This window comes from Eremothecium sinecaudum, chromosome VIII, assembly GCF_001548555.1.
Source record: "Eremothecium sinecaudum strain ATCC 58844 chromosome VIII, complete sequence".
NCBI lineage: Eukaryota > Fungi > Ascomycota > Saccharomycetes > Saccharomycetales > Saccharomycetaceae > Eremothecium > Eremothecium sinecaudum.
Window position 1 is genome coordinate 676,684 of NC_030899.1, and position 27,377 is coordinate 704,060.

At 39.6% G+C, this 27,377-nt stretch overlaps 15 protein-coding genes across 15 annotated transcripts; 6 read left to right on the top strand and 9 right to left on the bottom strand.

Moving 5' to 3' along the window:
* Nucleotides 1-768: 768 nt before the first annotated feature.
* AW171_hschr84879 (HHR051Cp) lies at nucleotides 769-2,847 on the bottom strand (the record flags this gene model as incomplete). Its single annotated transcript, XM_018134327.1, has 1 exon — nucleotides 769-2,847. The coding sequence occupies one exon, from the start codon at nucleotides 2,845-2,847 to the stop codon at nucleotides 769-771; it is 2,079 nt and encodes a 692-aa protein (XP_017989816.1).
* Nucleotides 2,848-3,639: 792 nt separating this feature from the next.
* On the bottom strand, nucleotides 3,640-4,464 carry AW171_hschr84880 (HHR052Cp; the record flags this gene model as incomplete). Its single annotated transcript, XM_018134328.1, has 1 exon — nucleotides 3,640-4,464. The coding sequence occupies one exon, from the start codon at nucleotides 4,462-4,464 to the stop codon at nucleotides 3,640-3,642; it is 825 nt and encodes a 274-aa protein (XP_017989817.1).
* A 392-nt stretch (nucleotides 4,465-4,856) lies between these two features.
* GYP7 (GTPase-activating protein GYP7) lies at nucleotides 4,857-7,112 on the bottom strand (the record flags this gene model as incomplete). Its single annotated transcript, XM_018134329.1, has 1 exon — nucleotides 4,857-7,112. The coding sequence occupies one exon, from the start codon at nucleotides 7,110-7,112 to the stop codon at nucleotides 4,857-4,859; it is 2,256 nt and encodes a 751-aa protein (XP_017989818.1).
* Nucleotides 7,113-7,287: 175 nt separating this feature from the next.
* Nucleotides 7,288-8,172, top strand: IES2 (Ies2p; the record flags this gene model as incomplete). The annotated part of the gene is made up of 1 exon (XM_018134330.1): nucleotides 7,288-8,172. The coding sequence occupies one exon, from the start codon at nucleotides 7,288-7,290 to the stop codon at nucleotides 8,170-8,172; it is 885 nt and encodes a 294-aa protein (XP_017989819.1).
* A 382-nt stretch (nucleotides 8,173-8,554) lies between these two features.
* On the top strand, nucleotides 8,555-10,207 carry MFG1 (Mfg1p; the record flags this gene model as incomplete). The annotated part of the gene is made up of 1 exon (XM_018134331.1): nucleotides 8,555-10,207. The coding sequence occupies one exon, from the start codon at nucleotides 8,555-8,557 to the stop codon at nucleotides 10,205-10,207; it is 1,653 nt and encodes a 550-aa protein (XP_017989820.1).
* Nucleotides 10,208-10,437: 230 nt separating this feature from the next.
* PEX17 (Pex17p) lies at nucleotides 10,438-11,058 on the top strand (the record flags this gene model as incomplete). Its single annotated transcript, XM_018134332.1, has 1 exon — nucleotides 10,438-11,058. The coding sequence occupies one exon, from the start codon at nucleotides 10,438-10,440 to the stop codon at nucleotides 11,056-11,058; it is 621 nt and encodes a 206-aa protein (XP_017989821.1).
* Nucleotides 11,059-11,137: 79 nt separating this feature from the next.
* On the bottom strand, nucleotides 11,138-11,782 carry RRG9 (mitochondrial ribosome assembly protein RRG9; the record flags this gene model as incomplete). Its single annotated transcript, XM_018134333.1, has 1 exon — nucleotides 11,138-11,782. One exon carries the CDS (start codon nucleotides 11,780-11,782, stop codon nucleotides 11,138-11,140), a length of 645 nt encoding a protein of 214 aa, XP_017989822.1.
* A 283-nt stretch (nucleotides 11,783-12,065) lies between these two features.
* AW171_hschr84886 (HHR058Cp) lies at nucleotides 12,066-13,907 on the bottom strand (the record flags this gene model as incomplete). The annotated part of the gene is made up of 1 exon (XM_018134334.1): nucleotides 12,066-13,907. The coding sequence occupies one exon, from the start codon at nucleotides 13,905-13,907 to the stop codon at nucleotides 12,066-12,068; it is 1,842 nt and encodes a 613-aa protein (XP_017989823.1).
* Nucleotides 13,908-14,153: 246 nt separating this feature from the next.
* Nucleotides 14,154-15,092, bottom strand: MER1 (Mer1p; the record flags this gene model as incomplete). Its single annotated transcript, XM_018134335.1, has 1 exon — nucleotides 14,154-15,092. The coding sequence occupies one exon, from the start codon at nucleotides 15,090-15,092 to the stop codon at nucleotides 14,154-14,156; it is 939 nt and encodes a 312-aa protein (XP_017989824.1).
* Nucleotides 15,093-15,385: 293 nt separating this feature from the next.
* Nucleotides 15,386-16,375, bottom strand: PTP1 (tyrosine protein phosphatase PTP1; the record flags this gene model as incomplete). The annotated part of the gene is made up of 1 exon (XM_018134336.1): nucleotides 15,386-16,375. The coding sequence occupies one exon, from the start codon at nucleotides 16,373-16,375 to the stop codon at nucleotides 15,386-15,388; it is 990 nt and encodes a 329-aa protein (XP_017989825.1).
* Nucleotides 16,376-18,012: 1,637 nt separating this feature from the next.
* On the top strand, nucleotides 18,013-18,270 carry MRX7 (Mrx7p; the record flags this gene model as incomplete). Its single annotated transcript, XM_018134337.1, has 1 exon — nucleotides 18,013-18,270. The coding sequence occupies one exon, from the start codon at nucleotides 18,013-18,015 to the stop codon at nucleotides 18,268-18,270; it is 258 nt and encodes an 85-aa protein (XP_017989826.1).
* Nucleotides 18,271-18,355: 85 nt separating this feature from the next.
* VID27 (Vid27p) lies at nucleotides 18,356-20,839 on the bottom strand (the record flags this gene model as incomplete). The annotated part of the gene is made up of 1 exon (XM_018134338.1): nucleotides 18,356-20,839. One exon carries the CDS (start codon nucleotides 20,837-20,839, stop codon nucleotides 18,356-18,358), a length of 2,484 nt encoding a protein of 827 aa, XP_017989827.1.
* A 1,269-nt stretch (nucleotides 20,840-22,108) lies between these two features.
* UBA4 (Uba4p) lies at nucleotides 22,109-23,428 on the top strand (the record flags this gene model as incomplete). Its single annotated transcript, XM_018134339.1, has 1 exon — nucleotides 22,109-23,428. One exon carries the CDS (start codon nucleotides 22,109-22,111, stop codon nucleotides 23,426-23,428), a length of 1,320 nt encoding a protein of 439 aa, XP_017989828.1.
* Nucleotides 23,429-23,571: 143 nt separating this feature from the next.
* TFC6 (transcription factor TFIIIC subunit TFC6) lies at nucleotides 23,572-25,593 on the bottom strand (the record flags this gene model as incomplete). The annotated part of the gene is made up of 1 exon (XM_018134340.1): nucleotides 23,572-25,593. One exon carries the CDS (start codon nucleotides 25,591-25,593, stop codon nucleotides 23,572-23,574), a length of 2,022 nt encoding a protein of 673 aa, XP_017989829.1.
* A 413-nt stretch (nucleotides 25,594-26,006) lies between these two features.
* Nucleotides 26,007-27,239, top strand: ESC2 (Esc2p; the record flags this gene model as incomplete). The annotated part of the gene is made up of 1 exon (XM_018134341.1): nucleotides 26,007-27,239. The coding sequence occupies one exon, from the start codon at nucleotides 26,007-26,009 to the stop codon at nucleotides 27,237-27,239; it is 1,233 nt and encodes a 410-aa protein (XP_017989830.1).
* Between the last annotated feature and the right edge of the window lie 138 nt (nucleotides 27,240-27,377).

A 27,377-nucleotide genomic window follows, 5' to 3' on the forward strand; every position in this document is an offset into this window, starting at 1 on the left:
GTTATAGAAGTCTGCAATAAGACTTATCGAAAGTTAGACACTGTAAGTAAACGTAAGATTAGGTACATCTATTTCAGTGCTAGTATTGACAGTATTGAACAATAATTAACTAAATAGAATACAACAATGACTTCAAGTTAAATTACTCTAGTAATATAGTGAAATGTGCGCATGAATCCTTATACTTTCATCAATGAATGAGGTAAACGGTATTAATTAACAACATGGCAGTAGTATATTGTAATGACAATATTGATATAGTTACAGTTGTGGATATGAGGGCATATATGGGGAAGGAAGAGCGCATGATAGTGTTAGAAATGCAACTGTGCAATAAACTATGGTAGAATATACATGATGCCTGAAGGAAGCCTTTATTTTCCAATGTGTCATTGCTTCATTCACAAATGTTATTATGACACTAGCTTCCTCCAGTTACAACAAGTGGAATAAACGCCAATATTTAACATGGGGTAGCCGCCAGGATATGCTTATTGTCCATTCAAATAAGTAGTAACCTTAGAACTATGCTTCAGGTGAAATAAAAAAATGAAAAACAATTCCAACCTATTAACGACACTGGACAGGACAAAAGTACGTGTGCAGCATTAGTGAATGACGAGGAGATGCTATGGGATAATAAAAAAAATATGACAAAGAAAGCCGTAGTAAGCAATGGCGACTAGTAGGCTATGGTTGTTTTATGATAGCAAATTTGACAATGTATTATAAAACCGCGGCAAATGAGGTGAAACTAAAGGATGAATCTCAAGACTTGTTAAAAGCCGTCGCATATGAATAACTTGTAGTGGTCGTATTGCCGCTATTGTTGGTATTACCTCCTCTCCTGCTGTTAGGCCCTCTGACACCCAATGGATTCTTCGAAAAACTCAACCTTATACCGCCTTTGTTATTATGCGATCCACTAGTGCGAGATAATTGACTACCATATAACTCAGCCAATGCTCTGGTTGCGTGTGCAACATCCTCAAACTCAACAAAACACATTGGCCCATGTCCATTCCCATTGTTGTTTTTATTCCTGAAAGATAACCTCCTAAAACCTTTCTGGCTAGAAAATAACTGTCGCAATTCCTGTTCCGTAGCATCCGGAGGTAGGTTCCCAACATAGAGAGTATTACAAGGAGGGTTCTGATCCGCTGGATTCGCGGGCGGTGGAACTTTAGCTAACAATGACAAGTCAACTTGGGACATCCCACTGGTGTTCTGCAAAGCGGCTGCTGCATTCTTTGGTCCAACAACTTGTAATGTTTTGGCTGTTCCGTTTCTGTTAGCTAGCTTCTGTTGACTACCAGCTGCTTGCGACTGCGACTGACTTTGGCTAGCAGTTTGTGGATTATGAGGTTGTGTTTGCTGAGATTGCTGAGACGCTTGTTGTTGTTGTTGTTGTTGTTGTTGTTGTTGTTGCTGTGGTTTCTGTTGCTGAGTTTGCTGTTGTTGAGTTTGCTGCTGCTGCTGTTGTTGTTGTTGTTGTTGTTGCTGTTGTTGAGTTTGCTGCTGCTGCTGCTGCTGCTGCTGCGGTTGTTGCCTTTGATGCTGTTGTTGCACTTTTGTTTGATGTTGCTGATGAGGATGCGGTAGAACACCAGCCTGAGCCGTTTGGGGCGGTAAGTTCATATCAGATGACAATGGGGTAACCAAGCTATAGGTTAATGATTGGCGCTGTGACTGCTGTAATGGTTGTTGCAAACCAGTTGCTAATTGAGAAGACGATGATACTTGACCGGTCAGATGCATTGGAGGTATTTCAGTATTAGACTGAGATGGGTAAAATGTAGAGCTTTGACGTCTTCCAGTAGCCCCCCATTCCAAATGCGGTGTTGGTGGCTGAGATGTCGTTAAACCACTGATACTGGATGGAATACCAGTTCCATTACCCCATATGCTGTCATTAATCTCATCACTTTCCATTAACAAGAAGGACTTCCCTGCATCTTGATGGGCTTTCAGAGGCGTTGTAATTATATCAGGTTGCTGGGAGGATTGGTTACCTTGATCATTTGAAAATGGATCGTTAAACGAGAATCTTGAACGTTGAGCCAAAAGACTTGGTCTTTTAACACTAGAAGCAGACTGTGGAGGGCTAACAACACCAGATGCAGAAAGCAGTGGTTGTTGGTAGGGTGTTACTTGGGAGGGCGCAGGAGGAGAACCTTGCTGTAGCTGAATTTGCGAGTGATATGGTATTTGCTGCTGCGTTAGCTCATCAACAACTTCAACATAAGTTTTAAATGGGAAACTAGGCCCAAATATTTGAGACTTTTCGTCTAGAATTGTTGCATACTGACATGCAAAATGCAGGGATTCGAACTTTGCAACAATGTAATTGTTCGATTCCTGGCCAGATAGCTGAGATCTTTCTGCTGCATATTGTTGGAAACAGGACAACTCGATGGAAAACACACCATGAGCCAATGCAAACAAAGCATGGCATTCCCGAAGGGTAATGTCTTTAGGGACATTTTGCAACCGCACCAAGTATGGACCCTGACCTGTCGACTGCTGCTGCGATGGCAGGTTCGAGTTAATCGACAGTGTATTCAACATAGTCGCAATATGAAGCGGAGAGTGGTTGGAATTCGCTCCCTTGACACCACTCACGTTGCTGGCGTTTGCACCACTAGGATTATTGTTATTTGTGCTCCCTGCCTGACTGCCATCCATGTTCTGCGATGGGTTAAGTGTCGCCATAGTAGAGTGGTGAAGTGGCGAAGAATTACTAGTGGTCATATTACCAACATTTTCCGCGCTGGAGCTAAACGCCCGGTGCAAGTTAAACGGCGCATTGTCCATGGCTGCAGAGGGGTGACTGTTTATCAGAGACATTTTACTGCTGAGATGACGGCGTTCTAGGTTACTTCTCCTTCGAAAATATCAACAAACTGCGCACTCGGTCCCTTTTATGCGCTCTAGAATCTCCTTCAGGCAGATATTTATGATATTAATTGAAATGTAAATCGATAGAGGTACAAGCTCAGTATCTTTTCAATAAAATAAAACAAAGCAGAGCACGTTCTTTTCAAGCCCACGATACAGATTCTCTGATGAATTTAAACTAGCTGTGAGTATAGTTTCTTTAAGCTTAACTTTTCGTTGTTGTTGCTAGCTTTTCTGACTTGTTAATTCCTTTAATCTGTTATTTGTTTTGGATAGTTTAGGTTTTCTTTCCCAAAAATTGATTTGTTTCGGCGAAAACAAAATTCTGATTATAAGAGAAAAAAACGTGTAAAAGGTAGGGTAACACTCAAGGCAATAAAGCACTGAAATTAAACAGAAAAACTAAAACAAACCAGCACACACGAAGACCGACCAGCAGAAAAAATTGGAAAAAGTAATCGCGAACTTTGTGGCAGTAAGTAGTGCGAGGTACGCAGATAAGTGTGTACTATTGTTTAGGATTACATCAGCAACGTGTTTTGTGGGATCAGCAAAGCGGTGTAGGCATAACATGTGACCAGGAGAATCTGGGGCTAGAATGGCCTCGATGTGGCTGCTGGCTGTTATGCTGCTGTGTTGATTGGATGATAGTGGAGTTAGATAGCTAGGGTGCAGAAAGTAAAGTTCGCGATTCTGGTTGTTGGGGCAGTACCTGACGCCGGTCCGAATTTTGCCTAGAATTTATAGATCGTCAGGAGGGGTATCAAAGAGACGAATGCCGTAGAGTTGCTTCTGTTTGTTGATTGTGTTCAGTGATTGGCTGCAGCACATGGGAACAGATTGCCAACCTGAGACTAGATGGGACTGGTTTTCGTTATGGAGAGTGAAGCGCTTACATGATAGGACCAGGTTTTCTAGTTTCTGGGCAAGAATAGTGCTTTTAGAAGGCCAGTGCTGTGTGGAGTTCTTGCTTGTGTGACAATTGTGAATTGCGTAGTCACTTTGGCTGCCCATGGAGGACACACTGCTGTCGTCTGCGGCGCTTGAGGAGGACGATGACATTTCATCGTCGCTGTTTGTAGCACTTGAGTTGGCTGAAGCGGTTGTCTCGGCATTGCCGCCATTGTGGAATGCGACAGGGTCGCCGAAAAGGTACCTTAGCTGAACCTGCGTAACATTCGCGGTCTGTATACCTCTTGATACCATGATTGGCTTGCCACCATTCTTAGGTTCCTTAAATACAAACTCGGGGTTGCCGTGGTTAGCCTCCTTCCAATTGGCGCTTCCCTCCTTACAATTAATTAGCCCGTTTCCCCCGGAGATGGCGCTGCTATTGCTGCTCATACTGTCAGTGCCGATATTGGCGGTGTTGCCACTACTAGCCCCGTTGCTATTATTATTGCTTGCCTTCTTTTCAGACTTGTTGTTCTGTGATTTTCCGTTCTTCCCGGTAGCCGCCGAAGATTCATTACGGTCTGCTGCGACATCTGGTTTAATTTTGCTTCTATTTGCCACATGCTTACCTTTACTGTTATTACGCTTACCACTGTTAGTATCCTTGGTCATTGTTTCCCTAGTGAGATTGATCCTTCCCTCTGTGTATACTGAATGACCTTGTGCTGGTATGATAGAGGTTAAGTATTAGGTCGCCACCCTTTCTTTTATGAACATGAAGGTTAACTCCAAAAAAAAAACCGGGTAAACTATAAGAGACAACAGACCATACTAATTTAAATTGCCCCCCAGAGAGTTTAATACGGCGGCTAAAAATTGAAGTGACCCCAATACCTGGCAACTCCTTGCATTTATATTTACTTATCATGTGTAACTATATAAAGACGTTAAAAAACAATCTAGTGATGTATCTATACGCAAAACATGAAAAGGTAAAAGCTTTCGCAGTATTTTATGCTTATTACCATGTTTGGTGACTTTTTGTTACTTATCGTAAATTATACTCATTTAATTGAATCAGCAGTACGCTCACATTCGGTCTTAATAATAGGCCTAGTTGATAATAAGGTACTGAGGTTCCTGATAACATCAGGGGTTGTACCTTTTGCATCAGCATCACCATCATCATTCTCGTTTGCATGCTGTTGATAGCCTGTCGCAACCGTGCGTTCAGGTCCAGTTGGCACTTTGTCAAAAATTGTAATAGCTCGCTTGAAGTGAATAAATAGCAACTCTGCGCGAACCGCTAAATCTTTCCAATCCATGCGACCAGTAAGATCGTTGAAATACTTCAAAACTTGGTCAAATTGTGTGAGATAATCCACCACGGGTTTACTGTTCTTCTGGAAAATCGCAAGCATGAAGAACAAATGAAACTGGGAAGTATAGTGATCGGTCCAGAACATTTCCCAAATGCTACATACATCATCAAACTCAAATTCGCGTTTAAACCATACTAGAATCATTCTAAAACAGAAGAAGAAGTCTGAAGAATCACATTTGTTTAGGTGCTCGCTAAAAACTGGGAGCATAAATTGGCACAACTGGGATAAAGTCAGCATTTGATCACGTATGCCAGATTGATCCCTTAAAAAGTTGCGCTCCATTCGCTCCATAAAGTGAACAAAGCACCAAAAGGCCATAGCCTCATCCTGAAGAACAAAATAAATGGGTGAAAGAAGATCAGACATGCCTTGAACATAGCCCAGACGATCATTGTACAAATTAAAACATGCCAAAATGGTTTTGAGAGCCAAGATATTAGGATTCTTTATCTCTTGATCATCGATTTCATTATCATAAACAGTAGCGGCTGTATTAGTATGATCGCTTTTATCAGCGTCAGTTGGTCGCTTCCCATCCTCTGTATTGTACTTGTAAAATTCGTAATTTCTATCGGTTCGTTTCACATCCTTCTCTATCCGGAATATTTGATCCTGCCAATATTCGGACTCCTTCGCGTCCATTGAATCTCCTATATTGAGCCACTTTGCCTTATAATCGTTTTCATACCTTTCACGCAAACTGTTCTCTATGGATTCACGCTCCTTCCGAGAGGAATTCCAAGGAAATACTCCTAATAAAAAGGGCCATACCTCCCTACGTAGATCCATACTTTCAATACCACCATGGAATATCTTACTTTTTATCTCATGTTCACTTAGAAACAACCTGCCCCGACCATCAAAGAAGGAATTCCATTTAGTGGCTGTTAAAGGGAGCAAGCGTTCAGTCGCAGTTTTCAGTTCATCCGGAGTAATCTCGAAATCTCCTTCCGTACCAAATTCTCGGAATAGAAGCTGCCTATGTGTATCATTAGAACCGTACTCTCTGTACTTTTCCGCCTGCTCTTTAACTCCCAACGACCATTTTGCCAAGTAGACATTAGCGGAATCAAAATCCCGCTGTACAGCCTGAACACTAGGATTGTCCAGCAATCTTCTAACATAGGGGTTGTTACTATTTCTTTCCGCAAACTGTACTATAGGGTGCTTTTTGATAAGTGTCCCTACCAAAGAAGAGAATTTAGTAGTGGCAGTAGCAATTGTAGCCATAGTATTCCAGCTATAAGACTGAAGCTTGTTCCAAGACTCCGTGCCGTTATTTACACCATCGCCATTACTCCCCCCTGGATTTGCTCGTGCGCCTCTTCGATCGAGCGCCTTTGAGTATGTCTGAACTTGCGCAGAATTCAACACATATAGCGTAGAATCCAACGAAGAAGCCTTTAAATCAGTAAGCTCAGACAGAGCCTCTTTCAGGTCTGTTCCACCCCAGTATACGTCGGAATCAGTTTTAAAGGGTTGAAACGAGTCCACCAAAAATTTACTTTTAATCTGAGTTGATGGACAAACATCATCATGCATGTGAAGTACTGGTATGTTATCACTGCTATCCTTACTTTGGATGATAACAGAGCCATGAAACCAACCATTGGGGCTGGGGGGGCAAAATTGAATCGACGTGATCTGATGCAACTTCACCGAAAATGACCAAGAAGAATACATTGCTTGTATTACAACATCTTTCGGAATTTTAGCGCCTATTTTAATACCATTAGCTAACTTAATCTCAGTATCCTGAAGATAAATATATAATTTATCAGGGATTTCCTCCTTATCCAACCAAGTGATTGTAGCATTATGAGGAGATTGTTGTGGATCATTAGTGATTACTAAAACACCAGTTCTATGGTCCTTAGCATTCTTGGCAGCGTGTACAAACACTTCAGACTTACAGAAGAGCAACTTAGTAGACATTTCGTCAATATACCTTCATACTCTTTTTAAATATCCTTAATGGAGGTTGTAATATAGAAGTGTGGAAAAAAAGACATAGGACTGAATAAACGAAAAGTAATTATTTAATTCAACAGCGTACCTGTTAGTCAAGGCTTATGTTTTCACAGTTGCAAACCAATTGAAATCATACGATATGGATAGTGATGTATCTACTACGAATGGCTATGAAGATGATGCTGCAGTAAATGAAGAGGACTCAGGAGACGAGTACACGCTACAGGAGGCTCAAGAAGATGAACTATATGTAGACGAAGAGGACGTTGAATACCAGGATAGGGATGCAGAAGATGAAGATCGCGCTCTACCTACATCAAAGAGAACTAGCAGGGCAGTACGAAGTAAAGTCTCCTATGACTATACTGAAAACGACGACGATGACTTTGACGATGAAGAAGCAGATCAGCTAGAAGAAATGGGCGAAGAAGAAGAAGAGGCAGAGGAAGATGACGAAGACGATGGCAATCGGATTGCGTCCGTTGAAGATTTAGACGAAATTGAAGTCTCTCCTAAGAAACGTAAGGTCTCGGCTATAGCGTTCGCAGGCGATGACGATGACGAGGAAGATGACGAGGAGATAGTGAAGGAGGAAAAAACCATATCGAAGGTCCGCTCCCGCAGCAAGATGGTATTGGATCTTATCGACGAAAATAATGTGCGCAAGAGAGGCCAGGATAGCCTTACAGAGGAGGAACTACAGCTCAGAAGAGCAGAAAACGCTAGGAAACGTAGAAATCTGTCCGAGAAGAAACTTGAAGAGGAGAAGCAAGATACCATCAATAAGCTGCTTAAGCGCAGAGCTGGAAAGTCCCGTTCCAACCTTAATCAGCAAGAAAAGGACGCCACAGATGTCGATACATCTTCATTTGTAAAGCCTCGAAGGCCATACCAAGCTCAAGGGATGATAAGAATCATTCGAAACGCCCAAGTCGAGCTCATCGCATTTGCTCCATCCCAATCGAGGAGCGCATCGGGCTCTACCCCACCCAAGGGCTCTGAATCTTCATACACGAGCTCTTGAAGTAAGTTCCACCTTATTGAAAGCATCCCTCCTTTGAACTAATAATACCCTAGAATGGGGAATATAAAGGGCTGTTAAACTAACTCATCAAATTCGCTTTCTTTTGCTCGTTCGTAATTTATCATTTCACCTATTATGACTCTTCCTATTGGTGCACTCTATCTGACTGTATGCTCTAAAAAAAAACTGGAGTCCCTCGGCAAAATGCAGACTGCTGACTAGATATATATTTAATAGATCAATTATAAAGCATAGAGCCCTTAGAGAGCTAATATCGAGATCTTTACTTGTATTTATCTAATAGGAGAGTCTTTTAATTCTGTCCGGTACAAAAAAATTCGAATCTTTTTAGAATGATTCACTGTTACCACCATCTACAATAATGAACTCGGGCCAACAGCGACAGCCGAACTCGCGAAGTAGCCAAAAATACCAGCAGCAGCCAAAGCAACCACCGACAGGTGTATATAAATATCTAATGACCCCTAATGGAGCTACTACTCAGAATACAGGGAATCCACATATAAACTTCATGCCTGGACAACAACGATATATGGTTCCATCCCCGTTTGGTAACATGCAGTTTGCTGCTCAAAAGAGGCATGGATCCCAAACACTGTTGCAACAGCAACAGGTACTCCCACAATCTCAGCACCAAGATCCGCAACATCGAAAACAACAGCAACAACAATCTAAGGCATATAGTCAGGCTCAGACCCCGATAGAGCCCTCGCAACTGCAGCATCAAAATTATCAAGGAATGTCTCAGGTTCCTCAGGGTCAGCAGTTTCATCCTCAAGGCATGTCTAGAAGAATACCTTATTCACACTATCTTTCATCTTATCAAGTAAGAAAGCATTTGTCTAACATGGCACTGCTTCGTGTTCACGATGTGTTCAATCAAATAAATATGTCTATGGGGAAGGTAAGTGACTACGAGTTTTGGAGCAAGTTTACCAAGGACGTTTTTACCTCTAACGGTGTTGTTAGATACGCAAGGAAGAATGGCGATGATACGCGACTATTTGAATTTGCGATGCCAATTATACCATCACTTTTGAAGTTCATAGCATCCACAGGTCTTGTACGCTTAGAACTGGTTCCTCAGCAATTGCGTGCACAAGTTTTGAGTAAGGGCTCTATATTTTTTGAGTGCTCACGCTGTACAATTACTTATTTCTATCCAGATGGAAGTTACATGACAAATTTCAGTCAGATAAAGGGAGTTTTTGATACATCATTACGAGTGGAATGGTGTGACATGTGCACTTATAGTTTTGTACCTGGTATTGAGTGGAATTCTCTAGAGCGGGTTCTCAGTGATCAAAAGGTGAGCTACCAAATCTTCCAAGCATTGTCAGATCCAAACGCCTCCTCACAATCGGGACCAGATGTTAACCGAGAACGGGCTGGCAACAAACAACACATCAACCCTGGAATATCCAATTATAATTCCACTTCTGGTCAACTGGCAGATGAAACAAAGGGTCCCACTTCAGGCACAAAACAGGATAATCCTCAAGCCTGCACCAACATAAATGCGATAACACTTCTCAGATCACAGTTTAAAGTATTCCGCAATGTGTCCAGTTTTGGTATACAAGAATCCATGATGAGGGTGCTACAAGTTAATGACGTCATGTCTTACCTTAAGAGTCTAAAAGTTTACCAGAAAGTAAACAAGATCCAGAGCCCACTTGAAAGCCTTAATTCATTTGTTGCGGCTTCAGAGGCTGCGCTTGCTGCATCACAGCCGATGGCGTCTCCTTCAGTATCTTTGAATGACGGTACCAAAAAGCAAGTCCAGAATATAGCTAACGCACAACCACCTACGCCGTCTACATCAAATCTGGCATTTGCAGCCTCTGTGCCCTATATTTACCAAAATACCAAGAATCAGGAACGTAAGGCCAGTAAAAAGCGGGTTTCTACAGATACCTTATCTCCAATGACAACTGATGATTCGACGAAGTCACCATTGGACATTGTTAATGGTGATAACATAGGACACCCTTACAAGAAGATGAAATTCTAGGTCCTATAGCATCATTTCTTGGTTTGAGAAAGATGTTTATGGGCTCAAATATATATACATTGACATTAATGATACCTAATAGGACTTAATTATTCTTCAGTTATTGATTTCATGTTTTGGTGAAGTAGTCATTTTTTATGTAATATTATATAAATTTATTATAACACGTTTCTCAACCTTTCACACATGTCTTTTAAAGGAAAGCAACAATCCAAAAGTTAAAGCAAAATATGAACCAAGTTGCATGGCCCGATGATGCTAAAATAATTGCATTCAAACCACCTCGGGTCGTTGATCAGATTTCTTCTTTATGTTATAATGCTGGCGTTCTAGCAAGTTTGTTATATTTACTTACTTCAACAGTCGTCAGACCGCTACTACAGCGGACGTACAAGCAGCGAATGGAATTATCATATAATACTTTGCTGCGCTTGAGGAAGTTAGTTCGTAACTTGTCAGGCCGAGTAAAGACACCTATATCAGTTATAGGCTTTAATGAACGGTCCGTTCAGATAAGAAAAGAGGGCACAAAATACGTTGATCGTTGCACGCAAACCTCTGGAGATGGTATGGATTATGATTACATGCGTGACAAGGAGAATGAGTCAAGAAACACTACATGGATGATGATTAACAACCAACTAGAACGGGCTACCAGGAATCTGATCGCATTCAACTACGAGAACGCGGTAACCCTGGACTCTGTGGACTGCTTCTCCTTGGAGTCCAAGAAACTAAATAATATGCTAAATGATGATTCGGACTTACTGGAGTTTAATAGAAGGTGTTCTGAACTTTCCAACAAAATTTTGGATTTGAAGGGTCGATTCATTAAAGGTTTTGTTCATTAGAGTATATGTACATAAATTATTACCCAATGCAGATTAACTAAGACGTTTAACATCTCTAGCTAAGTGGTTTAGATCATAATTATTCTATTAGTAGATGAAGTTTATCTTTTCTCTGTTCCTGTTTTCCGTTGTTTAATCGACGTACTCTTTGCACTCTGAAATCAGTTCCCTGACTATTAGAATTAATAGTTACAACTTTATGCGGAGGAACCGGTCTACTATTTAACCTGCGTTCTCCAAGCAGAGCGTTTATTCTCTGGCCTCGCCTTTCCCAACGCTGCTGTATTTTAAGCATCTCGTCTTCGTTGGGTTGCCACTTAGATTTCAGGATTCTTCGAATACTTTCAGCGGAAACCTGAAATTTATCTCCCAACTCTTTCGCAGTCATATCAGGATAATTTTCTTTCAACATCCTTACTGATTCAATCTCAGTACGGCTAAGCTTTTTTGCAGGTTGCCAACCTGCACCGCTGAATTTCCTATGAAGAGCTAATTTTTGTTTCTTCCACTCAGGTAAGTGTTCCTTGATCCTCTTAGCATCCTCAGAGTTACGGTTTATGCTCTTCAGCTCTTTCTTCCATAGACTGGTATTATTCACAAATTTTATGAGGTCTTTGGCAGTCGGTACTTGGTAAAGTACTCGGGAGGCCGTCACGATGCCTCTTAACTGTTGTCCTTTGTTTAGTAAAAGAGTAGACTTAGGTTTATTCAGCAGCAAGAACATTTAAATTAAATATGATATATCACTGGAAGTAAAACTAATGCATGTGTCGATTACAAGTCATCTCCCATCTTCTTAAGCATCTCATCTAGTAAACTAATTTATTATATAAAGCCGGGTAACAAAATGGTGAAATAGAGAATCTTATTTTCATATCTTGCTGTCAGTTTTGCTGTGAATTGGCATGCTGATTAATAAGGAATAGTTTATAATTTTGCACATCATATATTGAACACAATATGTACTAGGATACAAAGTTGTTATACACGTTATACTAAGAATCCGTTTAACGAGTGGACATAGCCTTAGTGACAACTCTCTTCAAACCGATTTCAGCCTTTCTGTAGTCCTCAGCAGAAGTGTCTTCAACTTGCAAAGCAGAGAAAGCATCAGCCAAAGCAGCTTCAACCTTAGCCTTAGCACCTCTCTTCATCTTAGCAGACAAAACTGGGTCGGAGACGGTTTGTTCAATGGAGGAAATGTAAGATTCCAATCTTTGTTTAGCTTCGTGTCTCTTAGCGAAAGCCTCGTCAGCAGCCTTAAATTCTTCAGCTTGTGAAACCATCTTTTCGATATCGTCAGAAGACAATCTACCGATAGCGTTAGAGATAGTGATGTTAGCGGTCTTACCAGTGGACTTTTCGACGGCAGTAACCTTCAAGATACCGTTAGCATCGACTTCGAAAATAGCTTCTAAAACTGGTTCACCGGCTGGCAATGGTGGGATACCCTTCAAGTCGAATTCACCCAACAAGGTGTTGTCCTTACAGTTCACACGTTCACCTTGGTAAACTGGGAAGGTAACGGTAGTCTGGCTGTCGTGGACAGTGGTGAAAGTTCTCTTCTTGATAGTTGGAACGGTAGTGTTTCTTGGAATGACACAAGCGAAGACATCTCCTTGCATAGCAACACCTAGAGACAATGGAGCAACATCTAGCAACAATAGATCTTTAGTGTCCTCAGACATGTTAGAACCAGTCAAGATAGCGGCTTGGACAGCAGCACCGTAAGCAACAGCTTCGTCTGGGTTGATAGACTTTTCTAATTGCTTACCGTCAAAGAAGTCAGATAACAACTTCTGGACCTTTGGAATTCTAGTGGAACCACCAACCAAAACGACTTCGTCGATTTGGGACTTAGAGATGTTAGCATCCTTCAAGACTTGCTCAACTGGCTCCAAAGTAGACTTGAACATAGCAGCGTTAATGTCTTCGAATCTGGCTCTAGTGATAGTGGCTTCGAAGTCTTCACCTTCGAATAAAGAGTCGACTTCGATGGTAGTTTGAGCAACAGCAGACAAAGTTCTCTTAGCTCTTTCAGCAGCAGTTCTCAATCTTCTCAAAGCTCTAGCGTCACCAGAGATGTCCAAACCAGTCTTCTTCTTGAATTCACCCTTGAAGTGTTCCAACAAGTTGGTGTCGAAATCTTGACCACCCAAGTGAGTGTTACCGGAGGTAGACTTAACAGTGTAAACACCACCGGCGATGTTCAATAAAGAAACATCGAAAGTACCACCACCTAAATCGAAAATCAAAACATGTCTTTCCTTCTCAGACTTACCAGCACCCAAACCGTAGGCAATGGCAGCAGCAGTAGGTTCGTTAATGATTCTCAAAACGTTCAAACCGGCAATAGCACCTGCATCCTTAGTAGCTTGTCTTTGAGCATCGTTAAAGTAAGCTGGGACGGTAATGACAGCCTTCTCAACCTTTTGGCCAATCTTAGCTTCGGCAATTTCCTTCATCTTGGTCAAGACCATAGCAGAAATTTCTTGTGGGGAGAAAGTCTTGGTCTCACCCAAGTATTCAACCTCAATGACTGGAGAACCGTTGGCATCGATAACCTTGAATGGCCATGTCTTCATGTCATTCTGAACAGACTCCTCGTCAAATCTTCTACCAATCAAACGCTTAGCATCGAAAACAGTGTTTCTTGGGTTCAAAGCAGCTTGGTTCTTAGCAGCGTCACCGATCAATCTTTCCTCTGAGGTGAAAGCAACGAAAGATGGAGTAACTCTATTACCTTGCTCGTTAGCAATAATTTCAACAGAAGATTCGTAAGTGGCAACACATGAGTAGGTAGTACCTAAATCGATACCGATTGCACCGGAGAAAACACCTTCAGCCATTATGGATTAGCGAATTGAGTATGGTACTTTAGAGTTCAACAAAAATAGGATATAGTAGAAGAGAAAGAGGTGATGCTATAATATATAACCGTGTGAAAATTTTTTTCAGCGATGTTCAAGGTCTTCTCATTAAGATGGTGGGCATCTGCAGCGTTTCTTTTTATATTTTGACTCCGTTTCTTTTCAGAAGAGTTGGAAGTCGGAACCATGCTCAAAATTTCGCGCGCATGCTTTGAGTGTAAAATACTAGAACTTGCGTTTAATATTCATCCTGTAGAGATCTAGATAGGCCTTTATAATTGCCAGGGCCCTTGTTACGCATAGTAAATAGCCAGTTATGGCTAGGGTTTGATTTACTGATTCTGGATTCCTAATGTCATGAGTGTGTAGTTTGTTCTTAATTGGTAGGACCTTTATCACAGCGAAAGACATCTGCTTTATATGTTCAATTCGAGAACCATTTTCTCCAATAAGGAATGATATTTGTAGTTTGTTGAGTTCTAGCTCTTCTGTGACTACTTCTGAACCGTAGGAGACGGGAGTGTGTTGTATTGCACTTTCAACAATGCGCGGAGGAGATTGCACTGCGTAATCACTGCGTAAGGAATAAAGCGCTGATGTTAGCAGGAGGTGCATGTCGTGCGCAAATGAACTGATAGTTGTTATGGAAAACCGTATATTTCCGTCGTATGCGATACAAGGCGATTGGAATTGAAAGAAACCTTGTTGGAACTGGTAGAAAACTGGGCGCGGCAAGACAATGGAGACCTCCTTGACTTCTTCAAGGATTGCAAATGCAATGCGGTCAAGCTGACTGATGGTTATTTTAGCCTTGTTGAAGTCATAGGGCTTGATTTCAATGTTTGCTTTGTTTACTTTTCTTGTACTGTGTCTGTAGTTACTGTTAGATAAAAGCTTTCTTAACCGCCATCTATCAACCAGTATATTTGCGACCGCAGGAAGTGTATGGATAATATCTTGGCTTAATAGCTGTATTATTTCAATCTCACCGGAAAACATCCCGTCCAGGAGATGTTCTGTAGTCGGAACATCAAGTTCACCTTTATACCGATCTTTATGGTCGCTCCTCGGACCTTCTACTACAAGAACATCTTTAGAAAAGCTGTCCCAGTCTACTATAGTATTAGAAATTTCTTTAAGTGGTCTCCTTCTCTGTTCGTCCATTATGGAGTTGTCGGTGGCGAATGTTTTCCTCGGCGGCTAAAGTTTTTTCTAACTTACAGTACAATAGGTATAGAAGATGGTGAACTATAGGATCAGAGTTGCTGATATCATATAGACAACTGAATAGGAATAGATTCTTACGGTGGAGCCTAGAGAACTTCTATTTAATTAACAGATTTTATATAAATGTTTCTTTACTATAAGATGCTTCTGGAACAATGAAGTCGTACACATTACACTTGTTGCAGCCCTTAAAGGTATTGCTCCAGAGCAAATAGCAGTGCTCCATCATTTCAGTAACGATCTCTAATCGCTCTCTGTTTTTGATCATACACTGCATTTGCAAATTGGTAAATAAATGTAAACTGATCAACGAGTTGGACCATCTTTTGTCTCTGTCGCCGCAATTGTCTTACAATCTCCTCTATCAAGTCATTTGGATAACCTTGGACGGGTTCATCACGCGTGAAGTCAAGCGTATCATGGATAAGATGATCTAGGGTTATAAAGGTACCTGATCTACCTACGCCCGCTGAACAATGCACAATAATGGGATTTCCTGGCGAACTTACTCTATGGGAATGTCTTGAAAGCTCTAAAATAGGTTCTATCTCGTCTGGCTTACTCATGTCCTTCCACTTATCAAAATAAAAGTGATGGACAATCTTCATAGGAAATGTACCATCACTAGGTATTATAGCAAGGTTAGTTTTCACATATCCGTTACCAATGCTTTCCGAAATATATTCGACATCAAGATCTGTCTCAAATACAGAAACATCCTTAGGAAGGTTGCTAGCTGCTTGCCTCTTTGGAACATGAATAGTACTCATACCAGCATCCTTTGTAGGCCAATATAGGAAGCATTTCTCTCGACCATTTTCCACTAACGGTGTGACCGATATGATGACAATATGCTCTTCGGGGCACTCGTGGAAACACATCTGCCAAAATTGAGGCCAAGTATTTCTCGTAGGCCCCTGGGTGGCTATGTAATTCCCCTTAACAGCAGACTGGCCGGGAACATTGATTGTAATATACGACGCATTAATGTAGTCATTACCTGACACCAAACCCAACTTCACACGGTTCCGTTCATAAGGCATGATATTTACGTAGCGATTCCTCCGATCATTTAGAGCATCAACTGAAACACCCAACTTCCACTTTGAAGTTTCAGGGTGTATAGTTGCATCTCTTATCCTCTCATCTTCTTCTCTTTGGATGTCTCTGAACGTCTCCGTTACCCTATTATTACCTTGTATTAGATACCATGGCCTCATTATTAATGACTAAACACTTAATAGATTGTATTTCTAGGACAATCATAAGTTCTTTATCTAATGTTCTATAAGAGATCAAAAATTTCAATTACGCATTATAATAGTGTTCCTTTTCTCGTTCACAACATAACTAACTGGCGCGATGGAAATACCTAAGGACCCTTTATTTACGAAACTTATACAAGGTCTTAAGAGGTTTGATTAGCAGCACTCAGATTGAAATGGATTAGGCGGTTGTTCTGCAAACAAGGTGGACCGTATCTAGGGCGGTTAGTTGAACGTTAACCGCAAGCATTTTGATAAAATCGAGAACCTTAGAAACGTATCTTTAGACGAATTTCGAGATGGATTACTTGATGCTTGCAGATGGCAGTAGGATAGATAAGACTTAACCTAGGCTGCTCATGAAAGCGATATTAAGGTTGTGCGGTAATCAGTAGATCACTATTAAGAAAATTCGGGGTCAGACTTGCAAACTCGGTGATCTTTATCTGAGTAAGCAAGCGAACAAAGATTGTTTATCGGTCAATGTGTTTGACCTGCAAGTCATTGGATTGGGAGAATAAAAAGTCTTTTTTACCAACTACTGTTATATCATCAGATTCTAAATCGACGTTCAATCATAATTATTTTTCCCAATATAAATTGGAGCATTGACAGGTATGGTTGATCAACATTGTAGGTTAATGCAGTATATACACTAAAGCATATCACCGAGATATAAACTTTGACTATATTTGCTGGTATATATGTCTTTATTTTGTTTGACTCCACTTAATGCTACCGACTACTTAACCTACCAGGGTCCTTGTGCGTAATATTTGGGCTAACCTAATGCTGTGCTCTTCGAATGGATTTAAGCTTTATATTTAGAACACGGTTAAGAAGGATTTCACACTGTGAAGTCTCTAAATTCTTGTATTACATGTTATACAGGAGAATTGGAACCTTGCTACTAAAGTGTTCATTTGAAAGAAACTCCTGCAAACATTATCATAACTTGAGCAGATGTAGCTTCTTCTTGGGCTACATAAAGCATTACCTCTACCTCAGCCCAGCGTAATAGTAAATATACATCAAAGCGATTAGATCTCTTAGTTAGGAAATCAGTAGAGCCGATTAGTTTATTTGGGTTAATAGGCCTTCATGAACTGCACGGTAATTAATTATCATGCCGCTCTAAAAGAACCTGTGCAATAAGCCTTTTGAATTTATTAAAAACAGCATTATATATTGGCCATCTATGATTTATCGGTATGGATAATACTTAACGTCAATTCTATAAGTTCATACTATATTATCTAAATTATATAACTTAATATGCTTATTCCCCAATCAACTCACTTCATCCTAGTTGTAGCGGCCATAAAAACAGTTGCATAGTAGATCATGACTAGGATAACTAGTAGTAACCAAGATAAATGAACAAAAAAGTTTAGGTCACTATCACTAATCATGCTTTCTGATTGTGATACTGAGCTATCTGTTTCAGTGCTTTCTTGTTTACTATTTGTTGTCATTATAAAAATGGTGAACTACACGTAAACCGAACTTTTTGAACTAAACCAAAACGTCTCCATAGGAGAAAATAGCTATAAAGTTTTATAAATGAGAAGCCTAAATCTCAACGTTCATAAATGATGAGGCGCTCTCCAATATCATTAGAGGAATGGATGTATCAAATGCTTCTCCGAAGCGTTGGCTTCCATAGGTTCGTAAGAAGGGTATATTGTTATGTTAATGGGATAAAACCATTTAATCAGGAGTCACGGACAATTAATTTTAAAGCGGGGTATCAGCTAACGACAGTCCATAAAATACGAGCGTTTAGAATGTTATTTTGGGACGAACTTCGAGCATCTGTGGGTCTACGGCGAAAGTTGTCTAATCGTTAACGACTGGGAGGTAATGAGGCAAAGCTTCCCAGACTATGTATTATTAAGCGTTGTATGTTATACACTAGATTTACATAGCAATAATTCAGTCAACTGACTTATCCCGGTTTTTTAAAATGGGTTCACTTGTGAATATCTTTTTGCTTGGTGCTTTAAAGGACCGCTTATTCACCATTGCAACATCATCTTTTAAGGTCACGATCAGGTTATTATCGGACCCAAATTTAAAGCCTTCCTCCATAACTGGAGACGCGTATTTTCTGATAACATAAGGGGACCGCTTACCACGTAAAATGTTTATAATAGGCCATACCATCGCAAACTGTCCCGTTGAAGTCGAAATTGTCTGTTCTTTTGTTCCGATACCTGTGTTAAACGAAGCCTTCGTGAAACTTATGGGCTTGCCACTCTGCTGCTGCATATACATCGCTGTCGCAGCATCAACTTTCAACACATATACCTTCGGCATGTCGCCTTTGGAAAATGGCTTATTATAAGCCAAAGAGCCAGCATTTTTGCCCGATTTAATCTCCGTATCTACTAAAAGTAAGCTACTTTTACAGGTTGCTAGTAGCCATTTACCATCTGCGGAAGCACATAAGTGCCTTATAGGTTGACCAAGGGCGGGTATTAATGTCTTAGCCCTCATGTTAATCTTATCGTACAGTCTGATTTCACCAGTTTCTGAGCCTACAGCAACTAGCCCTAATTGTGTTGAACAAACAGAACTGAAGTTATTGGGAGACTTGTAAGATTTTTGCTCGTCAGTTACAATCTTATCTGGCCCATTTATCCTTTGATCCATTCTAAAAATACTGTTTTTAGAAAGTCCCAAGAATGTTTGTTCGTTTGTTAACTGATCAAACTTTTTAGAAGGACCAAACTGAACAATCTCATTATCTTTTGCTCTCCATTCTTCCACAACCTTACCTCTTTCCAAATCCATCTTGTACAAGGTATCTTTTTTTGATGGATCTTGCAAAATCATAGCACGATCTTCAGTAAATAGCATTGTGCTTTCAGGGTTTATACCTTCACCCTTTAAATTAGAGATATTACCAATAGAGGTGACAAAGGATAAACCGTCATCATTAGCCTTGAAAACACCGAGCCTATTATCTCTAATGATGTAGGAACGATCTAATTTATAACCTATTGTAAGAGATTTATTGCCTAATAATGAAGTCGATTTCATATATTCTTTTTCTGCTTTATCTTCATCGTAGGAATCATATTCATCATCCAAATGAGAGGAATGAATAACGCGTTTCGAAAACTCGGCTTCCTCTTCATGAGCTTCCTCTTCATCGCCTTCTTCTTCATAATCACTGTCTTCTTCCTCCTGTGTAGGATGTGATTTCTCAGCATTGTTTTCTTTCAAAAATTCGTCGAGTTCATAACCTTTATCCACCATAGCATTCAGGATGTAATTCTGATCGAAATCCAGCAGATCAGACCATTTCCTCATATTTAGCGATTCCCATAAGGCTATAGTCCAATGATTTTGGAAATGATTGAATATAGCTTCATTTTTGAAAGTCACTTTGTATGACAGCACAACAGTATCGTGTGAATAGTTAAATGTAAGAGACCTAGGAACCTGCTCAAGTATTGGATTCACTTCAGGTGATATAAACGTACTCAACCTAAAATCTTCTCCTGTAATGTGTAGCCAATATTGAAAGTCATCCGTATTTACAACTGAAACCTTGACATTTGTCTCCTGTAGTATGTACTTTTCAGCAATGGGATCGTAAACATAAACATTACCATATTGCAGGAACTTCAGTGCACTATTTGAAGCTTGCGGGGGAGGAGTGGGCAACTTACCACGAGGTTCGTCAACTTCTTCCCTAGCATCCTCAAATACATCGCCATCATCATTCCCGAAATATTCATCTACATCTTCTTCATCCGTTTCATCAGCGTTATTAGTATTAATTGACAATGTAGAAAACTCAGGCAATAGCTCTGTATCCCTTACGTCTCCTTCATCATCATCACTGAAGACAACAGCCGCGTCGTCAGCAGCTAAATAGGAAAAGTCAAATTGCTTTAAGTCCTCATCACTGACGCTATTAGATGATCGTTTATATTTTGTCTCATATTCACATCTATAGATAGCTTGTAGGAAATGCTCAATATCTCTCAGAGAAATGTCCGAATTAACGACAAACTCAAAATTTTCACCTTTATCACCCTTCGTATTCCTCCACACTATTGCTAAATCACCTGTTTTGTTCCAATTCTTGTGCAAATGCAGCTTATGATCTAATTTAAAAACCCATTCGTCCTCGTTTAAATTACCGGATAACTCATTTCCATCTTCTTCGTCATCGTCTGCATCTTCACCAAAGGGAGAACTTATATCTTCCTCAACAGACTTTCTTACGATTAATTCATATGCATGGTGACCTGATTCTCTTACCGTTAACGTGGCGTCATCATACAAACATTCACTTGATGACTTAGGGGATTGACGCGATCTAAGTAGAAAAAGTTGGCCAGCAGGGATGCTAACCAGCTCCTGCTTTGAACCAGATTCCATGAACTTCTTGATAATATTCATAGCTCTCTCAGACAAGTTCAAGACCGGTTAACTTACTGGTGGTAGTAGTAGACCATAACCGTGGCTAAGTAAACTAGTTAAGCTGTCATTTTCCTTACCATTCATCATTTCGTATTAAATGATACAATATAAATTTCGTTAATGGCGATCGATAACATTGAATGGTAAGGAAAATGACGAAGTATTTATTATCAGCATGTCGATCAACATTTAGATAGCTTGTAGAGGAAGCTTTAATGTAGTTGCTGAGCTTTAACTTTCAAACTAGTCACTACTATATAATATTTTCCCAGTTTACTGCTCTTTATATGGATTCACAAAATATTTCACGTAATCCAAGATGTAGTTTATGGATTTTATTTCAGATGTTGTGCAGAGTAAAGGGTTTCCTATGGTAGCGTTGCTGATCTAAGATCGCCGGAGATATATATACTTTTATTTACAAGGGCATTATATTTATTTGCAATTTATCCACAGACGCCGCGGTGTCAGCGAATCTAGATACGAAGAAAACCATTATTATAAATCGCCTATAAAACTAAGCCAAACGGTGATATCATAACTATAAAGCAATTTTGTAGCAATTGAAATAATATGAAACGGAAGTAATGTACTGTCATCTCTTTCATGGTACTTTACTTTTTTCTGATGACAACCTAGAAGATAATTCTCACGTAATGTAGGTAATTGAGCAGATTCCTCTGAGTTTATAGCAGAGCAAGGTGGTATTTGTATTATTTTAGCAGATTATATACCTGATAGCGTCGTAATGGAGTGCAGTGAAGGAAAGTCTGCACTCAGGTGAAGGCAATAGCCATAGTCCTATCTTGCTCACTTTCTTCTAAATATCATATATTAAGCATAATTTTCAAATCTGTTGACGATAGTAACGACCATAACTTTAAAACTAATAATTTGGAAAAGCAGTAGGAGTATATGCTTGTTTGCACTCTTCTATTTTATGCTCACTTTAATATATTTAATTACGGTAAGTTCTGGGCAAAGCAAGAAACTTGATTAATATTATATTAAAAATATATATGAAGAATACTCTGATGCACTCATAAATTTACGGCATATAAGTAAGGGTCTACACTAATAATTCTCAGCAGTGTTGTGTTTTATTCTGTAAAAGCGTAATGTCCTTGCTTTTTCTACATAGAAATTAAATTTTATGTAAAAGCCTCCTCATCTCAAGTACTGTCGGTAAACGATATATATAAGAACGAGCCACACATAAGCTTGTTGCGTATTTGTACTGTTAAACTGATGACAGATGGATCAGCTGATTTGTTAACAGAGCTGAAAGCTTTGCGTGAGGAAAATAAGCGATTAAGAAGTCAACTAACTTCACAACATCATGAACCGCATGATCGTGTTCTATCTAATGACGAATACATAAGATATGGACGACAAATGATTGTTGAAGGCACTGGTGGTGTTGAAGGTCAAATGAAGTTAAAGAATGCAAAGGTTCTGGTTGTTGGGGCTGGTGGTTTGGGTTGTCCTTCGATTCTTTATTTGGCCGCGGCTGGTGTCGGAACAATAGGTATTGTTGATGATGATGTTGTTGATGTTTCAAATCTTCATCGTCAAATTATGCATAACACGTCTAGAGTTGGAGTGTTGAAGTGTGAGTCTGCGAAATTGACTATTCGGGAATTAAATCCATTTGTTGAGGTTGTCACACACCCTGTCAGACTTTCTTCCCAAAATGCTTTCGAAATATTTTCTGGATATGATATTGTTTTAGACTGTACCGATAATCCGATGCCAAGATATTTAATATCCGATGTTGCTGTGAATTTGGGACTGACCGTTGTGTCTGGATCTGGTCTGGGATCTGAAGGCCAGCTTACAATTTACAACTTTAAGAACTTTGGGCCTTGTTATAGATGCTTTTACCCAAATCCGCCTCCAGCTGGAACCGTAACTTCTTGCGAAGCTGGTGGAGTGATTGGGCCATGTATAGGGACCATTGGTGTTATGATGGCTTGCGAAACGTTGAAGCTTATATTGGATGTTTACACAGAAGAAAACTTCTTCCCATTTATAATGCATTATTCTGCGTTTCCTATACAAAAAACTCGGACTTTTAAGATGAGAGGAAGACGTGCTGGCTGCATTTCTTGTTCCTCTGCTCGTTCGATTACGCAGGATGCTATCGAAGGGGGGATGGTGGATTACTCTGTCCTCTGCGGGGGTCGTAACTTCGACGTGTGCTCTCCAGAGGAACGTATTAATGTACGTGATTTTCACGAGCGTTATAGTAAGTGTAAAGGAAAAGATTTGATATTGATAGATGTCCGGCAAAGCTTGCAGTATGCGGTCACTCATCTGCCCAACTCTTATAATGTGTCTCTTAATGATTTGATGTCGATGGAAGGAGACGTTAGTAAGTTGGAGAAAGCTATCCCAGGCATTTCAACTTCTGAGAAGGACGTATTTATTATGTGCCGTCGTGGTAATGAGTCCAGATTAGCTCTTCGTTTACTAAAGGACAATTTCAAGGTTTGTAAAGTTAGGGATATTATCGGCGGTTACTTTCAATATATTGAAGACGGAGACCCATCGCTGCCTCCATATTAGATTGTAATCTCTTATATAGTTCGATATAGTTCGAATATAAAAATTCTAAATTAATGTTACATCGTGTAGTTAGTTGTTATAGCTGCACTTTTGTTTTAGCCATAATATCGAAAAACTGCGCATAATAGATCTGTTATCATGCTTTAGTCACCGAGTTTCTCGACTACCAGAAGACCAGCTGCATTGGCGAATGCGTAAAATTTTCCTCCATTATTGTTTTCGTTCCATTTAATGGATTGGATGTTGACTGGGGTTGGATCAATCCTAGTATTAGATATCTCGTTCATTGCGAATTTATTGACCTCATAGTTAGGATCTAAGCGGAATATGTTTGAACTAACGTTATAGTCCCATTTCCATAATCGTACGCTTTTATATATCTCTGTATTTCCTTTGATACCCTGCAAGATACGTCGCACCAAATTATTTAACACAACAGAGCCATCTGCTGATCCAGAAAGGAGATAAGGGTGCAACCTTGAGGTTGCAATACAACCGATATTGTTTTTATGTTGACTTATCTGGTGTGTTGCAAAAATAGCTCTGGGAGTAAATGCTCTTAAACAGCTTACTCCGTCAGTATGGACAATAGAATATAGGAGTGGCGCATATGCCATGGGACTAATATTAGTACCTCTGTTTCTAGAAAGTGTGCATTTAGTGGTCTTAATACTTATAGTATTGTACAAATAAGTGGTCCCATCGACAGATGCGCTGCATACGACCGTCTCTTCATAGGGTGAATACGCGACCACGATTGAAAGGACATATGTCTCGTGTAGCTTATTATAAAAATTCGGTACTTCTTCTCCCAGTTGGAACTCACCAACATACCCATTATAAAACCCACATATGATAGTAGAAGAGGATATAAAATCGAAACACGATATCTGAGAGGAACTCAGTTTTACTTCAAGCGAGGACTCTTCAATCATTCTAATTTCTGGTTCTAAAGTCCTCTGAATTTCAATGAAGTTTACTGATCCCTGTTGGCAGACAAAACCAAGTAGTCCAATTGAATTTTCTGAGTGAAAACCTTCATGCCATTTCAAATCCCAAACTTCACCATAATTGTGTACAATAGTTTGGATTTTGGTAAAGCTCAGTGTATCTGTATCCAACTCAAAAATATCTATTGTAGAGGTATGACTTTCGGACCCTATCATCCGGAGTCTCATATCGTCCGCACTCTCTATGTTTGAATATGCCACCGCTAGGATTTGCCCATCTGCTTCATGTGTTTTGAGCCATGCAATATCGGTAATAAGTCCGCCTACGTTGTAGATAAAACCTGTCCTTGTGCCACATGGCATTATTGGAAATTCTGCTTTCTGACCATTATACAAGCTTAATTCTGAGCCTGACACCAAGATATGCTTCGGATCTTCAGAAACTAACGGAAACTTCGAATTGAATTCACTAAGAGCCAAAGTCCGGTATTTCAGCGATTTTAGACCAAGAAGTCGAAAGTCAATTCCTTGTAATATATTTTGTGGCTCAACATAGTATTTCGAAGTAGATTTTAATAACTCCTCTGGGAAATCGAAGACATGTGTCTCAAAGGCCTCCTTTAACTTAGCTAAACCCAGTAATTTCTCTCTATTATTTCCATAGATGCGAACTAATTTATCTTGAGCGGATGATAAATCTTTCATAGCTCGAATAATTCGAGCGGGTTTCTTCTTTTTCGTCGGAGCTGTGCCATCTGAAACATCATTTGTGTTTACATTAGTATTCCCCCGCTTGCCAGTTTTTTGAGCTGAGATAGCACTAATTGGCTTCACTTTCTTAGAGCGAACCGGTAAAATTGATGTATCTGTATTGTCATTATTCTTCAATGAAACGTTTATGTTATCATAACTGTCACTAATATCCACATCTTGGTCGGGAACAAAATCTTCGTCCAAATCCTTTACAATACTATTATCATAATCTTTTCCTTGCAGAAAGCTTGTCATTGCTGCCTCAATATTCATAGAAGATGTTCTTCTGGATCTTCTAGAGCCACTGTCATCGTTGGTACCTGAGATATCTTGCAACATTGCAGCTGCCGCTGTATGCGATGAAATTTCATTTAGTCTTGAAAGTTCTGTAATTGATGTAGAGTCATACACCTTATCCTTTTCAATCCTATGATTAAGGTTCCTAGTGCTTTTCCGAGGCATACTCGCTTTTAGAAGCAGAATCCGATTCAATATCAGCAATAAATCCCTAAACTTACTATCTATTTATTGCAGGTATTATATGCCTTGAATTTTACAGCAATATCCGGGTAACCACATTAAATCATTTAAGGCTTATTTAAATACAGTACTTATGAACATAGATCTAGAAAGTTTATAGCACTGAGTAGATATTTACTAGGTGATATATTACATCTCTCTACTGTAAGGATTTGGCCTATGCATTATTTACTTTCCATGTCAGGCAAATAGAAAATCTTCAACACTCATTATGTACGAAGTTCTACTTTTATGTTCTTGGAACTTTATACTGAACTAGCTACTTAATAGCTATCTAAGAAACATTGAATTAGTATTGAAAAATAGGCGAGACTTCTAAAATTGGACTGTTTTTGATGAGCCAGGTTAACGAATATGATGATATAGACGATTTCTTTTGTAATGAACTTCCTCATGCTGATGACGATGCATTTAATACCAATATTGCGGTACCTGTCACTCTATTTGGTAAAACCAAGGCTAAAGCTAGCAAATGCGAAAGCGAAGTACGCGATAATACGGTGTCACCATATAAGGGTGAATTTAATGAAAAAGTTACCAAGGACACTAGATATCTAAAAAAAGGACGACAGCTTTCCCACAGTGAGGATGAAGTTAGTGTGGCATCCTTGTCGTCAACACGTTCTAGATCTAGCTCGTCATCTTCTGAGTCCCTAAGCTTATTAAGGAGGACTAAAAAACTCAGACCAAGGAGAAGTGAACAAATCCAGGAAGATAATGACACAAATAGTGATACAAATAAATTTTTAGCCGAAATGGAAAGAGAGGCCGCATTGGTGTCAGTTAAACAGCATAGTTCCTCCAAGAATGAAGCAAGAGGCAGCCAGTATACAAGTAATCGAGTTTATAATATTGGTTTTATTTCAAGGCTAAGTGGGACATCTGGGAAGAAGATCATTGTTAAGACTACCGGGGATAAGAAATTTCTTACAATGTTACCAATAGCACTTTCAACATTTGTGAAACAATACCGTGTATCTAGGACTGCAGCTCAAAAGTATAAAATGGATGATATCAAGATTTATAGGGATGGCGTGGAAGTGTTCAAGTTTATGACTTGTGACTCTTTAAACATATCTGAGAGCGGTAGCGGAAGTGCAACAGACATTGAGATGTACATTGTGCCAAATCAAGATGCGGAAGCTTTTACTGTGGAGTGGAAGAAGAAGTATGAAGAACGTGTCAAATACCTCTCTGGGTTTCCAGTGAATTTAGAGAATAATGTCAACAAAGATGATAACGATGATTTTCGGGTTAATGAATATGAAGAGGATTTGGCGAACGCAAGATCCCTTGATGAATCTGAAATACTTGATAAATCCAATACCTCTTTAGTTGAACCCATTTTACAAATTGCTTTATTAGGGTCAGACAATAAAAAAATATATGTGAAAGTGAAACCATCAACTACATTTAATAACGTCGGGAACCATTATAGAAATGCTAAAGGGCTGCCATCGAGTAGTAAAATTGTATTGAGCTTTGATAATGAGGAATTAGATTCCTCGAGCACTGTTGCAGACGCTGATATTGAAGATGATGACATAATCGAAGTCACAGTTGTATGATTTCCGTCGTGAGAACATATTTCTATAGTTCACTGTATTCTTTGCCAATATTAATTTTTAATACTCTAGACTAAAATTTACGATATTTACGACACGGTTATAAACTGAATAAATTACTATTATTATTAAATCTGTCAT